The sequence below is a fragment of the Cucurbita moschata genome, unplaced genomic scaffold, assembly GCF_002738365.1.
Source record: "Cucurbita moschata cultivar Rifu unplaced genomic scaffold, Cmos_1.0 Cmo_Scf00014, whole genome shotgun sequence".
Lineage (NCBI taxonomy): Eukaryota > Viridiplantae > Streptophyta > Magnoliopsida > Cucurbitales > Cucurbitaceae > Cucurbita > Cucurbita moschata.
The window spans coordinates 2,667,138-2,685,576 of record NW_019268530.1 but is presented as its reverse complement, the minus strand read 5'-3'; the positions used below and the strand labels follow the sequence as shown (position 1 = coordinate 2,685,576).

General features: G+C 32.2%; 2 protein-coding genes across 5 annotated transcripts in view; one reads left to right on the top strand and one right to left on the bottom strand.

Moving 5' to 3' along the window:
- Positions 1-9,300: 9,300 nt before the first annotated feature.
- Positions 9,301-14,471, bottom strand: LOC111452390 (P-loop NTPase domain-containing protein LPA1 homolog 1-like). Of its 4 annotated transcripts, XM_023093083.1 has the most exons (9): positions 14,193-14,471; positions 14,079-14,108; positions 13,720-13,901; positions 12,640-12,977; positions 11,984-12,065; positions 11,386-11,817; positions 10,544-11,278; positions 10,327-10,437; positions 9,301-10,021 (listed from the first exon to the last, which is right to left on the bottom strand). In XM_023093083.1, the coding sequence occupies exons 3-9, from the start codon at positions 13,891-13,893 to the stop codon at positions 9,764-9,766; spliced, it is 2,130 nt and encodes a 709-aa protein (XP_022948851.1). In that variant the 5' UTR covers positions 13,894-13,901; positions 14,079-14,108; positions 14,193-14,471; the 3' UTR covers positions 9,301-9,763. The 4 variants fall into 4 exon arrangements, with proteins under 4 accessions (XP_022948851.1, XP_022948850.1, XP_022948852.1 ...); XM_023093082.1 differs by lacking the exon at positions 14,079-14,108 and having other exon boundaries at positions 13,720-13,906; positions 14,109-14,471; XM_023093084.1 differs by lacking the exon at positions 14,079-14,108 and having other exon boundaries at positions 13,720-13,868; positions 14,109-14,471.
- Positions 14,472-16,921: 2,450 nt separating this feature from the next.
- The window catches only part of LOC111452389 (ABC transporter G family member 28), an 8,874-nt gene continuing 7,356 nt past the window's right edge, over positions 16,922-18,439 (top strand). The window contains exons 1-2 of the mRNA XM_023093080.1: positions 16,922-17,533; positions 17,624-17,700. Coding sequence (XP_022948848.1) covers positions 17,253-17,533; positions 17,624-17,700 — 358 coding nt within the window. The 5' untranslated portion in view covers positions 16,922-17,252. The remainder of the gene's footprint in view (positions 17,534-17,623; positions 17,701-18,439) is intronic.

Here is an 18,439-nt window from a genome sequence, read left to right as displayed (position 1 = left end):
TACATGTTTCCTAAAGGTTGTTGAAAACTTCAAAGAAAAATTTATAAAAATGAAAATCATTTGTTGACGATCCCAGATCTCACATCGGTTATAGAGGGAAGCGAATCATTTTTTTATAAGGATGTGAAAACTTTTCCCTAACAAACGTGTTTTAAAACCGTGAGGGTGTCGGCGATACGTAATAAGTCAAAGCTAGCGGTAGGCTTGAGCTGTTTATAAATGCTATCAGAGTCAAATATCAGACGATGAACCAAACATCGATTGGAGAGTGAAACAAGCATTCCTTATAAGAATGCAGACACTTTTAAAATTATGAGGCTAACGACAATACGTAACGGGCTAAAGTGAGTTTAGGTTGTTACACGGGATCGCAATCATAATGGAGGATTATAATTTCAACTTCATTAATGAATGAAAATAACCGAACTTATTTTTAACGCCACAAAATATACATTTGAATTAATAAAACTCAAAATTGGACCTAATAAGTTCCCAATATTTTATTCCATTATGATATATCATTTTCAAACTAAGCCTATCCAATTATATGCCCAATCATTTTAATTAAATTAAATTAAATATATGTAATGAATAAATGACGTATTAAATATTTGGTAGGATCCCACGCTCATCACAAAACCCAACTACTAAGATGGAACTTGTCGGGAGAGTTCTTTAAAATAAAATAAAATTGAGTTTGAAGGTATTTAAACTGTTCCCGTTTTTTTTTTTTTTTTTTTTACTCGAGACGATTAAAATTCGAAACGTCGCATTTTATTGGAAAGAGTCGAACCATGTCAACCAACCCATGAAGCTATCACGTTCTATTTATACTATTTTTCATGGAAAACGATGAGAGGAGACCAACGAGCCATTTTTTAGGTCAACAAAATTGATATAATTGATTTGAATTCGATAAAAAATAAAAATATTATTAAATTATTGACGACGAGAAAATTTGAATTGTGTTCACATTCGAATATTTTTTTTAAGAAAAATTTATTAAATTATGATTTTAAAATATGATATTTAATATTATTCTATAATAAGTAACGCTTTTGTTTTAATAATATAAATTTATTATTAAATGATATATTTTAAAATAAATTATTATATATAAAATATATTGTTTTTTAATTTGAAAAGAGAGGCAAATTAGAAACAGACAGCCAGCGATTTCGTTGAATGCATTTATTAACCAATGACTGAATTTCAGCATCTTAGAAAATAATAATAAATAATAATAAATAATAATAATAATAATAATAAAAAGTCTTTGAATATTATTATTATTATTTATTATTTTTATAATAACATGCATCAAAACCGTTGACCACGTTGACCTGCCGACACTTTATTTCCCTTGGAATTATTAGTTAACCGCATAATTATTAATTACTATAATCTCCAAAATTTAAATTTTCCACCATATAATTACCTTATTTATTACGTCATTTTTAATATTTTTAATATATATATATATATATATTATTTTTTAAAGTTGGGCTTTCATCTTGGACCTTTAAAGGCCCAATTCTTCAAATGTTTGGGCCAACCTTAGTTGATAGCGAAAGATTCGAACGTCTGATCTCTTAGTTGAAGACAGTATCAATCGACTAATCAAATATTGATGTCGATGAATAATATTTAAATGAACAAATAAACACTTTAACGAAAAAAGTTTATAATAAAATAAAATTTACAAGAAATATTTCACTGCTTCAAATATAGAGCTATAATTTTATGTAACGATCCTCTCACTTTCACTGCATCGGTCGTTATAATGTCACACCAGACAATCTAGTCGTCATCGTTTGGATCACAAATTACATCGAAATGATAAATTTTATAGCAAATATAGAAAGAATGCAAAAATATTTCTAAATAAAAGCACAAAAAAACAAGGTGTGTTAGGTAAGGTGTATGATTATATATATATATATATAGTTACATATATTGGTGAAACCAACAAGACAAGACATGGGAATCTTAGCAAAGGACATCTTTATATCGTACGGATCAAAAAACATATAAACCAGCTAACACTAACCTCTGCCATCTAGTGCATTTCTTACACTATATTCCATCAAAAAAAAAAAATTTGTCCCTTTTTCTATTCACAAAATACGAAATTCTCGAGCCGTTGTGTACCGACAAACTCAACTGATTAAACGTCAATTTACGAGACAAAATTGAAGTTTATGATAGCTTCTTTTATCAGGTATTCAAATAGACGTTCTTTATTTCCTTCTAAAAGAAATATTATTATTTGGTTTGTAATGACTATACTAAGTTATTGTCGTAACGTTAATTATTAAAATGAAATTGAATGAATATAGTCCAAAATTTAAACCTGAAGTTATTTAGTTACGGGTTTAAATGTTGGATTATATTAATTGACTTTTGTCGTAATAATTAACGTTACGACAATAATATACTTTGATATACTAAATTTCGGATTTTGTAAGGTTTTTGAAGTAAATTCGACAATTAATTGAATGATTAAATTTGTCGATATTTGTCGGAACAAAGTTGACTTCAACGTAGCTCAGACCAAAAAAAAAAAAAAAAGAGAATTCCAGCACATGTCATAATATTGTTGAAATGTAGGACAAAATGACAGCAAATATAGGAATCAAAACAAAAACTATGGTTTAAAAATCTCTAATAAAATGAAGTGCAACAAGAATGGGTAGAACTCAGAGATATTCTTTTCTAAAGATCCAAATATCCCATATGGGAAAAAGAAAATGGAATTTTTTTAAAAAGAATTCTAGGTTACCTTTGAAACAGGGCGTTGGAAGCCACGACTCTCTATAAAGAGTATGATAATATTCCCTGCTAGTAGATATTGTCCGCTTTGACCTGTTACGTATCGCTGTCAACCTCACTGTTTTAAAACACGTATATGAGGAAAAGTTTCTACACCGTTATAAGGAATGTTTTGTTCCCTCTCTAATCGGTGTGGGATCTCACAATCCACCCTATTTGAGGGTTAAAACACGTATATGAGGAAAAGTTTCTATACTCTTATAAGGAATGTTTTGTTCCCTCTCTAATCGGTGTGTGACCTCACAATCCACCCCACTTGAGGGCTCAGCGTCCTCGCTGGCATACCGCCCGATGTCTGGCTCTAATATCATTTGTAACCATCCAAACCTACAACTAGAAAATATTGTCCATTTTGGCCCGTTACATTTCATCATCAGCATCACGGTTCGCTGGCATACCACCTGGTATCTGGCCTTATAAGGAATGTTTCATTCCCCTCCCCAACCAATGTGGGATCTCACAACCCACCCCCCTTGAGGGCCCAACGTCCTCGCTGGCATACCGCCTGGTATCTAGCTATGATACCATTTGTAACAGCTTAAGCCCATTGTTAACAAATATCGCCGTCAACCTCACGATTTTAAAACGCAGTAGAGAGAGTTTTCCACACCCTTATAAGGAATGTTTCATTCCCCTCTTCAATCAGTGTGGGATCTCACAATCCAGCCCCTTGAAACCCCAACGTCCTCACTGTCACACCACCTAATATCAAGGTCAGACATCATTTATAACAGCCCAAACCCACCACAAACAAAAATTGTCCATATTAGCTCATTACATATCACCGTCACAATTTTAAAACGTCTACTAAGGAGAGATTTCCAAACCCATACAAGGAATGTTTCACAAACTCCCTCCCAATAATGCTCTAACAACATTTGTTATAATATAAACAAAAGCCATAAAAAATGATAGCAACTTCTCAAATACACAAAAACCCTTAAGAGTGAGTGGTTTTTTTTTTTGGCAGTGAGCTGATAAAAGGAAGTTCATTGGGTAAGCTTTGTATGCCATTAATGGCCAGTGGTTTTGTTTAGTAGATGAGAGAGAAAGAAAGAGAAAGATTTTGAAGTTAGAGCAAGTTGATTAGTTATGATGGTCCACCAAGGAGATAGAGTTGTGATATGGCAATGAAAGAGGTTGAAAATGACAAATTCTTTCTTACCAATCTCTCAATCAAACCAAAATAACATCAAAATGCATAAGATTCATCAACAACCAAACAAGACATCAAATTTTACCCTTTTTGAAGAACAGATATCACCTTTTTGAAGAACAGATATCACCCTTTTGAAGAACAGATATCACATAGTGGTTTGATTGCTGATGCAGCATCATCAAGATTCTCAAGCTATGCTATGCCCTCCCTGAAAGAGAGCTTTTTGCATGTGAATCTTGAAGATGCCACGCCTGCAAACAACCACTGCCAACCTCTCCTTCATGCACTTTCCTTCACAAATCTCTCCCTCTTTCTCTTTTTTAAGGAATACCCTTTTGAAAATGATGAAAACCCATCAACAAAAATCTAACCTTTCTTGTAAAGCTCTAATTTTTTTTTTTTTTTTTTGATGGATTTGAGCAATAAAACCTAAATTCCACCATTTTTGTTCACAACAACAACAAGTCATATGCTTCAAATCTTTTTTTCTTTTTTTTTTCTTCAATAAATCTGATACAAAGAATCAAATTTTCCCAAAATAAATACTGAAATAAAAAATTTGTAGAAAAATCAGAGGTTGATGAAGAACAAACCTTTTTTTTTTTTTTTTTTTTGGGCATCAATAGAACAGAAAAATTAAAAAAAAAAATAAAGAAGGAAGAAAAACGAATGAATCTCTCCCTTTCTCTCTCTAGAAATGGTTAGAGAGAGAAAGAGGAGAGAGAAAAAAAGGGATTGAAAGAGAGAGAGAGAGAGGAAGAGGAACAGTGTAGGATGAAGATGACTGAAGAAGGAGTCAATATATATACACGTTTTGGTATGCTGACGTGGCACCTACGCTTATTTTTATTGGCTCTTTAATTTTTCATTTTCTTTTTTTTTTTTTCAAATGCGACAGGTCACAACTTTGCTTAGCTGTATCTTGCTCATATTCCTTAAAAACCCTAATTGTTTTGTTTTGTTTTTTTTTATTATTATTTTTTTAATAATTTATTTATTTATTTATTCTTTTAGTGGCGCAATCCTCGTATTGACCATTATTATTATTATTATTTTATTTTATATTTGTGAACAATTTTCTTTTTCAAAATATTTAAATTTCCTTCAGGGTTGGAAGGTTCAAACTCGGCCTAAACCCGAACTCTATAAAAGTAAAATATGTTTAAACTTGCATTAGACCGATCTAATCTTAAATAGCTAATTGAGTTATGATCAAGTCACTGATTATTACGTCGAATGTCGATAATTCAATCTCCCACTAAACATGGAATCACTAGGAGTGTTCATATGACTCGATAATTCGACCAACGTAGACTATTCAATCCAACCCATTTTAGATTTTTTTTTTTTTTTCAATTTGGGTTCGATTGAATGTTTGTGAGTTGATATCATTTTTAGTCGTGTAAACCTGACCAATTAGAAAATAGGGTTACAGACCAACCCAACTCAATCCTACCTGTCTTTTAAATTATTATGAATATTAAAAATATTCCATCTTTTTAACTTGATATATTTGATATTTGAATTTGATGAGATAAAAAAAAAAAAAACAAACGACAACCAATCCAGATAAATATAATTTTGTAAATAACTAAAAAAAAAGCAAACCCACAACCAACCAAATAAATATAATTTTTAAAATAACTAAAAAACAAACTGATAACTCACCAAACTTGAAAATAGAGGGTTGAGTTCGGGTCGGGATGTGAACTTTATTCGAGTTATTCAGGTCATCAATTCAACCGACTCGAAATTTCCAGTTGGTCGAAAAAATTAAATTCAACCCACCTCAACCCGTGTACACCGAATGAACTACAAATGGATAAAGTTAAACGGATCAAATTAGAAATATATATATATATATCTTAAAATTCAAACATTCTAAATATTTTAGAACAAAAAGAGGTTGTGTGGCACGTGACACTCCCAACTTTTTCGTGAAATTATAATAATTAATTAAAACCCTTTTAATTAAAATAATTAAACTATAGAAAATGTTGTATTATTTCGAAATTTATAATATCAATATCACATATACACATAAAAATGTGTACCAACAATGTCTATTAGATCCTATCGGATATCGTGTTGTATGAATGTGATTGCACTATTAGCTCGAATCAATATTATATTTTTGAACCACAAATGTACTTCATTTTTTATTTATTTCGCATCGATATATGTAACGAACAAATTTCAGGTTGGAATAATTTATATTTTTTTTCCTTACTGGTCGGATTTTGTTTCATTTAATTTAGGTTGGTTTATGTTGATTAGATTCATAGGACTCGTCAAATTAAGGTTGTAGAAAAATTGAATCATAACGGGTGAATTAAAGGGTTGACTAAGTCAAGTCAACTACGGTTAGGTTAAAACAATAATATTTGAATCTCGAGAGTCGTAACCTCGTCCGGTTTGTCGTTACTTCTGACTCCCTCAAGCTCTCTCTCTCTCTCTCTCCCCGTATTGTGCTATTGGCCGATCACAATGGCAGTTACTATCCGTATCCAATCTATTTCAAAGTTGTCGTCTAGTTCGTGCAGCTTCATTTAGTCTCTTACCACCTTTGTCTTCCTTACACGTGTCACCAATTGCTCCGTCGCGAGCACCTCGGTGAGTTCTCTCTCCTTTAAGATTTTTCGAACATTGTGATATCTCATATCGAGTAAATCTTTAATCCTTCCTCCTCTCACATTCATGTATCTATTTATGAAGCATGTCGTTGTTTAACCTAACTGTCATCGATCAACTCGATAGTAGTTTCTAGTAAGTAATCTTTTTTATAAGTAATAAAAAAATTATAATTCATATAGAAAAATAATTAATTTCTTTTATCTTCGACATAATTAAAAATCTTAACCGATAATAATTGAATTTTAAAATTAATTTATAAACATTACTAATATTTTTTAAATTTAAACTAAGTTTTAATTTTTTTTTTTTAAAGAATATAATTTTGTTTTTTTTTTCAAATGTTTTCTTACTTGGAAAGATAAAGATATAAACAACTTTTTTTTTAGTAAAAAACAACAAAAATTAAATTTGGTACCAAAAGGTTATTTATTTATTTATTTTATTATTATTATTATTTTTGTGCGAGGTTACCTAAATAAGAGTCAACAGACACGTGTGAACCTTTTGTTTTTTAAATAAAAAGAATAAATTACCAAATAAATATATACAGCTAAATAATTTCATATTTTTTTAATTTGTTATTATTGCTATCAACATTAATCACATCCCTATCATATTCATATGTATACTAAATATCTAAAGCTATCAATTTTAATTTTTTTTTAATTATATTTTTTTTTTTCTAAAAATAATTTTTTTTTTAGTTTAAGTTTAATGAATAAAAAATTTAGAATTAAAATTGGTACACATATTTTTGTGATAAAATTAAAATTTTTCTTTAAATCAATTTATTTTTGCATTTGAAACAAAAGTGGAAAAATATTAGATTTGACTTTGATTTTATCCATTTTCTAGGTTGAGTCAAATGTGTATTATCATCAACTTCAACCGTTTCATGTCGTGGATTATAGGCAAAGAAGGATGTTGATCGAGCTTTTTCATGCCTAGTCCTCGTTTCGATTAAAGACCCAAATCGAGCCTCAAATCTATACCAAGCTCATTACGACATAGTTCATTGAAGTTGATCTCAAAGTTGTTCCCGAGACTATAGCAATAGTCTTTATTTATTCACATAATTTGCTCAACATAAAAATATTATTTATATGGACTAGAATATTTTTAAAAATATTTTAATATATTATATATTAAAATATATTATTTAAATACGTTGAATTTTATACAAATTTCAAATATATATTTTTGTTTAAGACATAATATATTAATTATTTCAATATTCGCTTTTACACTTTTACTTTTTTAAAGTTACAAAATTTTTCTTTTCAATATTTTGTCGGGATCCCTAATATAATTATTTCAACTTTTTCAAAAAAAAAAAAAAACATTTCTCCTTTCATATATATATATATATATATATGTATACACAAATATATCAAGATTGATTTAGTAATGAGCCTAATCAATCTAAGTCTAAAAAATCAGATTACACAAAAATAAATATATCAAATCCATATGCTAGATCCCGTCAAAATCTCGACTCGAATCATTAAGAAACAATTAAGCAACAAAAAGTTAATAAAAAAAGTTTTTCTTTGGATTTTCAACTCATATTTGGATCCTGAATTAATGCAATTAGTGTGAAGCCTTCGTCCTATGTCTCTCTAAATTCCTTCCCTAATTGATTACTCTTGAATTTCCATAACTTTTATCATATCTTCCAATTTGTCGTTACCATCATTAGTCAATCTAAACTTTATAGCGACTAAGATTTTTCAAAATAAAAGTTGTCTGATAATTCTTTCAAATAAGAATTTAAAAATAATAAAAAGTTTACCTTCATCATTGGATATTGACTTAATCAAATTATAGCATAAATCCTACCACAATATAGTCAACATGTTGAATAATAAAGGCATCTACAACCTAGATTCTTTTAGAAGCAACTAAAACACATTCAATCAATCAATGTCATATCATTATTTAATTAATAATGTCATCATTAGATGTTATATAAAATCTTAATTCAAACCTCTATAGTTGAATTTTTCCAAAGTTTTAAGAACTAATGAAATACAACCATCAAAGCTAGGATAGGTAGCTGAAATGTTTTGAATTTCCTATATAAAGTATAAGTTAGGAAACAAAAGAGTATTCATCATAAAGGTCTTGAAGTTTTCGATGTTATCAAAATATGAGAAGCCAAACTAGATGGGAAGGCATGGAAGCCAAACTTATATATGAAACTCTCCCTAAAATTTGGATGTTCCAAATGTACAAGGCAAAGATCATGGAAGACTGATGTTCTTGAGCTTCTTTTCCAGATTCCCTTCAACTTTTCCATTTTCCAGATGTAATAACATGCCTTCTAATCCTAAGATTAAGTAAAAGCTACATTTTTCATATGTTATAGATGGCTTCTAATCCTACGATTAAGTAAAGTTACAGTTTCTGTAACGATCTAAGCTCACTGTTAGCAGATATTGTTCTCTTTGAGCTTTCCTTTCAGACTTTCCCTCAGGGTATTTAAAACGCATCTACTAAGGAGAGGTTTCCACACCCTTATAAAGAATGTTTCGTTCTCCTCCCCAACCAATGTGGGATCTCACAGGTGGTCTAGAGAGAAGATACTAGGTACATCCCTCCTTTTGTGACATTTAAATTATTTAACTAAATTTCTGAAATATGCTAATTCTTACAAAAAAAAAAAAAAAAAAATGTACTCTGCTAAGAATTTTGTACATTGTATATTGTTTGTGCAAATAACACTGCGACATAAGCAGACCTGATACTAATATCTTCACAATTTATTAGCCTCCTAGAGAAGAGTTTGGAACTTCATTGGTAAGATTAGCAAAACTCCCAACTTTTTTAGTCATGTGGAAAGATTCTAACTAGACAAACTAAGGGCATAAGTCATTTTTCATATCAAAATGCTACAAATCCAAGAAAACATTATTTACACATCGAAAAATATTGGAATTACTTGATATATCAAAAAAAAAAAAAAAAAGAAAGAAAAAGAGAGAAAAACACAGAGAGAAATCAAGACAGGGAAAGAAATTAGCTACCTGGAGCTCCAGGTTGTATTTGTGAACATCAGCAGCTAACCAATTCTTGCACAAGTCTGGAATGGCTTGGGAGAATTTTCTTTTTGAGATTTTCACAAGTCAGCAAACTGCTTCATTCTTCTCTGTATGCATAGATATAAGAGGGGAGGGGCTCAAATGTCCCCTTCTTACTCTGTTGGAGTGGTTCCAGGTTTTGGTTATACTTGAGTCCTTTTTTGACTCTAAATTGATACCTAAAATCATCTTCACAATTTTTTTTAATCTCCTCGTTGTCTTCATCTGATTGGTAGCCATTATCTAGGATGTCCTGCAATGCCAGATCATCATACTCTTCATCTGATTTTGAAGACTCCTCATCAACTGATCCTATCTGCATTATTTAAAATAAAATAAAAGGTAAGAAGAAGAAGAAGAAGAAGAAACTCTTGTACTGCCTTAGCTGTAATAAAAAGTCCTGTTGACTTAAAAGAAGAGGATTGGATGATTTACTTCTATTTTAAGGCTAGTACTCTAATTCTATTTCAAGGCTAAATAATATTCTATAATCTTGCATCGGATGAAAAGAAAAAGGCACTAATTAATGTAGAGTAGATCAATCGCCAAATAGGAATTGGGACATAAATCATTATTCCATGTGATCGTATGATTCTTAAAAGAGAACTCGAGCTGAACAACCTCTTCATGAATCATCTTGCCACCATCATCACTAAAATCTTCATCACTGCCGGACTCTGGTGGATCATCAACCTCTTCGTCACTACCATGAACTGAAATATCCTCCTTGAGCTATAGAAAAATATTAATTTATGCATCAAGATATTGTCAACGTGCTATTAAGGACCAAAAATTAGTAATTGAATGTCACTAAGAAAATTGACATTATAAAATTTACCTCCTTTGAAGGGCCATCTAAAATCCTGGGAGAACTGCAGCAGGATGAAAAATATCTACTACCAGTATCAGTCCCTTCAGCCCTCAACTCGTCAACACTACCAGCATGACTAGGGCCACCACTACTTGGCCAAGCACTGATGCCATAAAGACCAAATTGAAGATTAACTGGTTCAACCTTACCAATCTGTAGTGATCCAAATATCAAATTCCCTGTACTATCATCTGCCTTGAGACCCAGGAGAGGTTTCCCATTGCTATCAACTGAATCAACAGGCCAAGCCTTTGCCACCGATCCGTCAGTATTAACCAGAGCCATCAAATGCTTAGAACCTTTCCTTTGGATCATCTGAAACATACCCTTGGAACTCAATGAATATGCTACACACTGATTTCTGTACTCCTCATCGACTACACTAACAGTATTTCTCGAGGAATCATAAAGCTGCTCCCCAGCTTCACGCCTCCGAAGACAGCTGAACAATGTTGCTTGAATGGCAGCAACACTCTTATCAACATTGGTGTTGTTTATTTTTGGGACAAGATGCTTGTCAGCCCGCTTGCAGAGATAGTCCTGAATTGTTCTGATATTTCGAATATACTTCACATACTTGTTTTTTGCTGGGTCCAGTGTCATATACTTGGCACGTACTGCAAATCGTTCCAAGTGCTTTTCCTCATTCACTATGTAGATCATGAATGGTATAATTGACGGGTGCTTTTTCATTAGTCCCATCTGCAGATAAGTAATATAATTATTTTTTGGTAAAGAATGTGGATGTAAAGACTTCAGTTATGATATAGAAGAGATAAACAAGTCAGATATATATATAGACACCATACCACAAAACTCAAGCTTAAGTGAACTCCCTCAACAATTACTGACTCCTTCCGCTCTTCCCATGCAGTAATAAGACGATCAAGACTATCTATCACCATCTCACTCTGGGCTTTAAATCCTTCAATAGCCATCTGCTTTGGACTGATTAATTCCAAATTGTTCAGTACTTTCGCTGACCCTATTAATTGGTTGTCTGAGTTTATGGTAATCAAACCATCAGAAGTTTCATCCTTCATGTGTTTGTGTGAAATTCCAGCTAATTTTTTTGCTTTCTTCCTAGCCTTAGATTCAGCTACAGCCACAGGATCCAAAAATTCCCCAGCATGGTAGGTTGATGACCAGAGCAGAGGATTTTGTTTCTCATCCACAAAGCTCCTCATCATGTGTCGTATAGAGTCGGTTGAAATCACTGTTGTAATTCCCAACCTACTACCCTATATTGGAAATGCAGAATGCTCAAGTTCCAGAAGTTTTAGCAAGCAACAAATGTCACAAATTTGAAATGGCCACATTGCAATATAAGACATTAACCAAGGACCCCTTTAATAATTTCAACTATTCTGGGGTATAAAGACAGATGTCAGGAAAACAAAACGTTACCAGCAGCGCTGACAAAGTGGATTTGCCACAGCCGCTAGTACCACATAACAGCACAGTTACAGACTCCTTCCTTTCTCGAATTCTGCAGTGAGAAAATTTAAAATAAAGGATATATGCACCACACAGAAAGAGGATGAAATAATTGAACAAAGATACAGCATAACAAAACATTCATTCTGTTGTCAACTAACATTGTCAGAAAGCAAATATGGCTTTGATGACTTAGAAGTTGAGAAAATGATAAAGCTACAAGAATCTAGTTGAAAAGGGAAGAAATAACCAGGTCCATATCTATGCAGCCGGGACATTTCTGATTATGAAGGCACATTGCAGAAAACTTAATCACCCCACATATTCTTAGACCATTTATTGGAGAAGATTCATCCTTGTTAGATTCAATCAGAGATACAATTCTATCAAACAAGCTGAAGTACATGCAGCTATATCGTCCATGAAAATGTTCAAATGCATGACAAATGAAAAAAAAAATGTTATCTCAACACCTCACGAGAGAATATGCACAAAAATGTAAAGTTTCTATAACTATAACCAATTTCTAACCACATTAATATGTTTACAGCAATACATAAATATAATTCGCGTCATAAATTCCATCTTTTAGAAACATTACCTAAAAATTGAGATGTTTTAAGTACCTGCATGCCAAGATCAGGTCTGCCCTCTGGTTGGGACCGACGTACTTGTACGTAGCCAGAGAATCACAAATAACATCTAGGAAAGTTTCTCTTTTAACAACAGCAGTCCTGCTTTTTTTATATAACTCGAATGGAATATTCTTGCTATTATCACCTTCTCTTGAACCCAAATTTTCGAAAATCTCATTTCCATCAAAACAATTATGGTAATAATCAGTATCTTTTTCACTTTGTCCTTGTCCAACCAAAGAAACCAATCCCAATATGTCACTCTCTTCAGGGAGAAAAACATCAGTCGAAGCTTCCTTTCTTATCAATTCAAATACCCATTTGCTTATCTGACCACAGAAGAGCACATTCAGAAAAAACCAAACTCTTTCAGCAGAAATTTCATTCGATTTGTGTGAAGGATGTATGGCTTTCAAATGGAAACAACAAAAAGAAAAGATTGTAGAAAAAACAGAAAAAAACATAACAACAAAGGAAATGAAGGAAACGCCAATTGCCAATCCACCCAACATCTTGACCGCAAATAAATAAAAAGATTTGCTCAAGGAGTGAAACAAAGGTAGAGAAAATCAAAAGAAAAAACCTGACAAAGGTATAATGGGTGAATGGGCATTCACAATCTACTATCTTTAAGCCGTAAAACTGATAGGAACCTGACATAAGATACTTCAATCTTATGTTCAGGTTCCTATCAGAAACATGTTTATTATCAGACAATCTCAATGATTAAACAAGAATATTAGATTTGGGTGACCATCAGTTTGAATTTCTCATCCATTTCCTTGCAGGCCATATTAGAAAGTTTATTCCCATTACTTAATCTATACAACAATGTAACGCAGGATTATCATGGTAACAACTAGACTCCAAGTTCATACGAAATTATTCCCAGGTAATGCTGCAATCACAGAGCTGAACAAGCCCATTGAAGATGAACTTCTTTTCATAAAACTCAAACCTCTAAAATGAGAAAATATAGAAAAATTGAACTGCTAAAAAAACATTAGAAAATCTTCCAGAGGATTTCGCATGGAATCCGGAAGTATGATTGAAAAAAGAAAACAAGCATACCTTGAAAGCATGTCGCGGTTTGCATCCCATAAGCTGTAGAGTACTCTGTAGAACATGACGAGTGTACCTGAAAGATCCTTTCTCCTTCTCTAGCTTTTCTCCCTCATCCACCACAACTATGTACAGCAATTTCGCAACCTCCGCCATTCCTGTCCGTAGTAAACCAATTTCCATGATTGCATCTATACTAATTTAAAGAAGATAAACCCTCACTCAGATGTACAATTAAAAAATAAAAAAATCGGAAGAGCGGCTATCACGATCAAACAATAAACAAACGAAGAAAGCGATGGACGGAACGTCATTGCATCAAATCAACGCCAAAAAATTATAACAACAACACAACAAAATGTGGATACACAAAAAAATAGAGAAACAGCAAGTCAAACCTGCAAAAATGCAAAATCCGTAGTGAATCAAAAGGCTGAAGACGTCGCAAGCAAAAAGGAAAAAGTATGGAATCAAATCTCAACTATAGATTGAAGAAGAGGCCTAGGGCAATGAAAACGACATAACGATCACGCATTGGACAGAAACGAAGCCGTATTCACACCATTAAAGACCAAAAGGAGCGAGCTCTGGATTTGGCTCAGTCGTTGCCATGGTTCGGCGCAAAACCTCCATGGATTTTGATTTTCGAGTTTTGTTTTCTTTTTCTTCTTTTTTCTTTGATCTCTTCTCTTTTCTCTGCGTGTCTGAAAATGGAGTTGAATTACGAATTTGCCCTCAGTACGGCGCGAGCATTTCAACCGCCAAGAACGACCGCTCGTTTTCGGCGTTTCTTTTAACAGAGATGGGAAGCTATGTAGGAAGGAAGGACTGTCGTGGCATCATTTGTTATTATTTGGGTATTCAAGGGGTCATATTGTAAATTAAACGAAGGGTAGATTTGTCAATTGGGTTTGGTAGTTAATTATAATAAATTTAAGGCTAAAAGTCATTCAATATATATATATTTGGTAATTATTTAGCACAAAGTTAAAATTAAGGTTTAATTAGCCTTTTGGGGTAGGAGTGTTCACGTGTTCAGATAGGTTGGATTGGAAATATCTTTTGGACCCACTCAAAATTTTAGGTTGGTCGGGTCAATGACCCAAACAATTTAAATAAGAGTTCGTAGTTCAACTCGACCCTTTATTCTCGAGTTGAGTTGAATTGTCAAAAAAAAAAATTATTATTTTATTTAAAAAAATCATACTTGTCTTTGCTACCTATTACGTTAATAACTAAAATCTCATACTCTAGCATTAATATCTCGACCAACCCAAACTACCTAACCAATGCACTATTAAATCAATAGTGTTGGGTTGACTTTAGTAAACAAGACGTTTTGATTAATAAGTGGTGGGAATATTTTAATTGTTAATTTTTAAGTTGACTTTTAAAAAATAGTGCTTTTTTCTCTTAATTTAGTTGACCAATTCTTTTAGGTCAAAGTCTTCCTACATTTTTTTTTTTAATTTATGGTAGGTTGAAAGTAAATAAGTAAAAGTCCAATTTTACTGTTGGTAGGTATTGTCTGCATTACGTGTCTCTGTCAGCCTCACAATTTTAAAATCATAAGGAGAAGTTTTCACACTCTTATAAGAAATGTTTCGTTCCCCTCTCCGACTAAGATGAGGCAATCAATGAAGGATTGAAGTATATATGATATAGCTATGGGTGTGTTTGTGAACCATGAAAGTGCTTTTCACGATGGCTAGAAGCACGTGGTTCTGCTTTGTGAGATAGCGATTTGATATCAAGGCACGAGCGCACTGCAATAAATATCACATACCAACCTCTTGTGCCCACCGCCAGTGCCCTACCCAGCCCCAGCCTCTAGTTTATAACTAGTGAAGGGTATTACTCGTTATTATGTGCTCGCTAAAAGTAGAAAAAAGCTCAAAAGAAAAACTATCGAGAGAGAGAGAGAGAGCGTTTTTAAATAACATGAATGTATGAGTTATGCTGATTTTGACCCGTGATACATTTCGTAGACAATCTTAGTTACCCGTTTTATATTACCTTGCTTTTATTTGGAAAAACAATTTGAAAATAGATGAGTACAAAAATATCCCGTGAGTAACCCTACCGTTCAAATTAGAATATACAAACAAACTATAGTGAGACATAAAATATGTCTTTTTGTTTCTACTTCTTTTCGTTTTGTCGGGAAGTACATCACTTTCATACACACGGTTCCGAGTATATCATTTTCATATACACCAAATTTCTAGCATTGCTTTCATGCACCTTCAACATATGCATCACTTTCATATCTAAGTCGTAACGATTCATGCTCAAGATTTCGAGTCAACAATATCATCTTTTGTCATATTTTCAGATAATACTCAACCTAAAGGCTAAAATAGTAATTAAACTCATTTTAAATATTTCATTTTAACTCATTTCCAATTATACAGGTCATTAAAATGGAAATAAAAAAGAAATTTTATAAATTATCTAATAATTTCATAATTTTTTAAGTTTATCTTTCCTAACTCTTTAAATTTTTTATTTTGTATTTAATAGATATTTGATTTTTATTGAGTCTTTTTTTAATTCATAAAGTATGAGATATATATTTAATAGATAATTTTTTAAAATTTTAAAATATGAAGGAATTTATTAAATATAAAATTTAATAATGTAATTAAAAGTTTTTAAAGTTTATAAATAGAGACAATAATTAATGTTAACAAATCAAATTAAAATTAAAATTAAACATACTAATTAAATTAAAAGAGATATTTGATTCATCAACGTTGTTTTGAAGAATGAACGGAGGAATCGATCCTTAACTTCAAAGAGAGAAGAATGAAGTTTGAGTTGGTGAACAGGAGAATGTCGTAATACATTCTCCTTCGGAGCTAATCAATTTGGTTGAAAAAATGTAACAGCTCGAACTCACTGCTAGCAGATATTGTTCACTTTGGCTCGTTACGTATCATCGTCAGCCTCATGGTTTTAAAACTGTCTACTAAGGAGAGGTTTTCACACCCTTATAAAGGAATATTTCGTTCTCTCTCACAATCCACACTGCTAACAGTCTAAACACACTGCTAACAGATATTGTAAATACGGTCTGTTTTGAGATTATATTATATTAATGTTTATATTTGAGAGATGTATTTCACACATGTCGGAATTAAAAAAAAAAAATCCAAAATCCAAAACCCTATTTTTGAACGAAGAATGAAACCAGCGAAGGCGAGTGCATGCGTTATTCTAATGGTTTTCAATGAGCGTCAAACCGACATGTCGTGGTGGTCCTTTAAATTTCCCCTCATCTTCTTCTCCCTCCTTCCTCCTCATCCTTCGCCAAATCTTCCTCCCCGCCATTTCTATTTTCTTCCAAAATCCGAAAATAAGAAAAAAGTTCAAACACATTCTCCATTTTCCTCCATTATCTCCAATTTCTCTCAATCTCTCTCTCTCTGTTTTCTCTCCCAACGTCAATTCCTCGGTCGCCAAGCCCTAATTTGAACCTTGGCATCCGTGAAATCTCAACTCCAATTTGTAGCTTGCAAAAGGCATTCTCAGGCGTCGCGATGAGGAAGGAGATGAAATTTGAGATTATCGCACTCTTCTCCATCTCCTTTTTGTTATTACTTTTGTTGCGATCCGTTCAGGCTCAGGAGGTTTCGGCTGCTACCGATCAGGAAGCTATCTCTGAAAGTGACTATGAAGAAGGAGGAGACGGAGAAGAAAGCGCTTTTGAGAAGGCAACTAGTAATATATTGGCGGAGGTTGTTAATGATCGGATTAAGAATTTCACCTCTGTTTTCAAGGATGATATTCAGGAGAATTTCGGTTTCTGCATCGCCGATGCGTCTGTTCCTTGCCTCTCCTTCCTTTCTTAATCTCCATCAATCTCTCATCGATTTCATTTCGTTTTTCTTGTTTCTAATTTGATTTGCAGGGATGCCGATTGGGATGGAGCCTTCAATTTCACTAATAACTCCGCCTTCATCTCTAATTGTGCTAAGAAAAGCAAAGGTACAATTAAACCTTACACTCATATTCCACTCTGACCTATCTTGAACTTCGGAGCGCTATCTATCCCGTTTATGTCATCTGTTTCAATCTTCCTTGAATTATTTATTTTATTTTCACTAGAAACGAATTCGTCAAGAAATTTTATCCTATTTTTCAATATATATATCCCAAAATCTGTTCTCTCCTCTCCTATTTTTGTTCAGACTCCAACTTAGTTTAATCACATTTCTACTCCCACAATTTTTAACTTCTTATATTTTATTACAAAAAATAATTTTCGTATAATACAAATATATACTATGTTATATAATATATGTTATTTTTGTATCTTCATATTATAAAGTTGGTCGAGATGATAAATATAATTCTCGGGAATTTTTTTTCATTATAATATTTTCATACGTGTGGGACCCACATGTTATATATATATTTTTTTTGTGTCTTAGTTTTAATATATAAAATAAATATGTTTATATATAAAATTGGTGGAGATGATTAATATAATTTTCACAATTTATTTCCATCGTTATTATTCTTACCTATTTTTTTTAATTAAAAAGAAAAAGCAATTTTCATACCTGTGGGACCCACATGTTATTTTTGTTTGATTTTTTTTTCTTCTCAAAATTTATGTGGAGGCATTGCCTTTAAGATATTTTTGAATTACAAAGTGCAATAGAATTTGGAAAATTGTTCAATATTTTTTAAATAAAAAAGAGGAGAAAAAAAAAAAAAAAAA

Excerpts from the sequence above, each read along its gene's own strand:
- LOC111452390 (XM_023093082.1), bottom strand. The coding sequence starts at position 13,893 with ATGGAAATTGGTTTACTACGGACAGGAATGGCGGAGGTTGCGAAATTG. Across the intron at positions 10,438-10,543 it reads TAGATGGCCCTTCAAAGGAG|CTCAAGGAGGATATTTCAGT; the intron begins GTAAATTTTATA and ends ATTTTTCTATAG. Across the intron at positions 10,022-10,326 it reads GCAAGATGATTCATGAAGAG|ATAGGATCAGTTGATGAGGA; the intron begins GTTGTTCAGCTC and ends TAAATAATGCAG.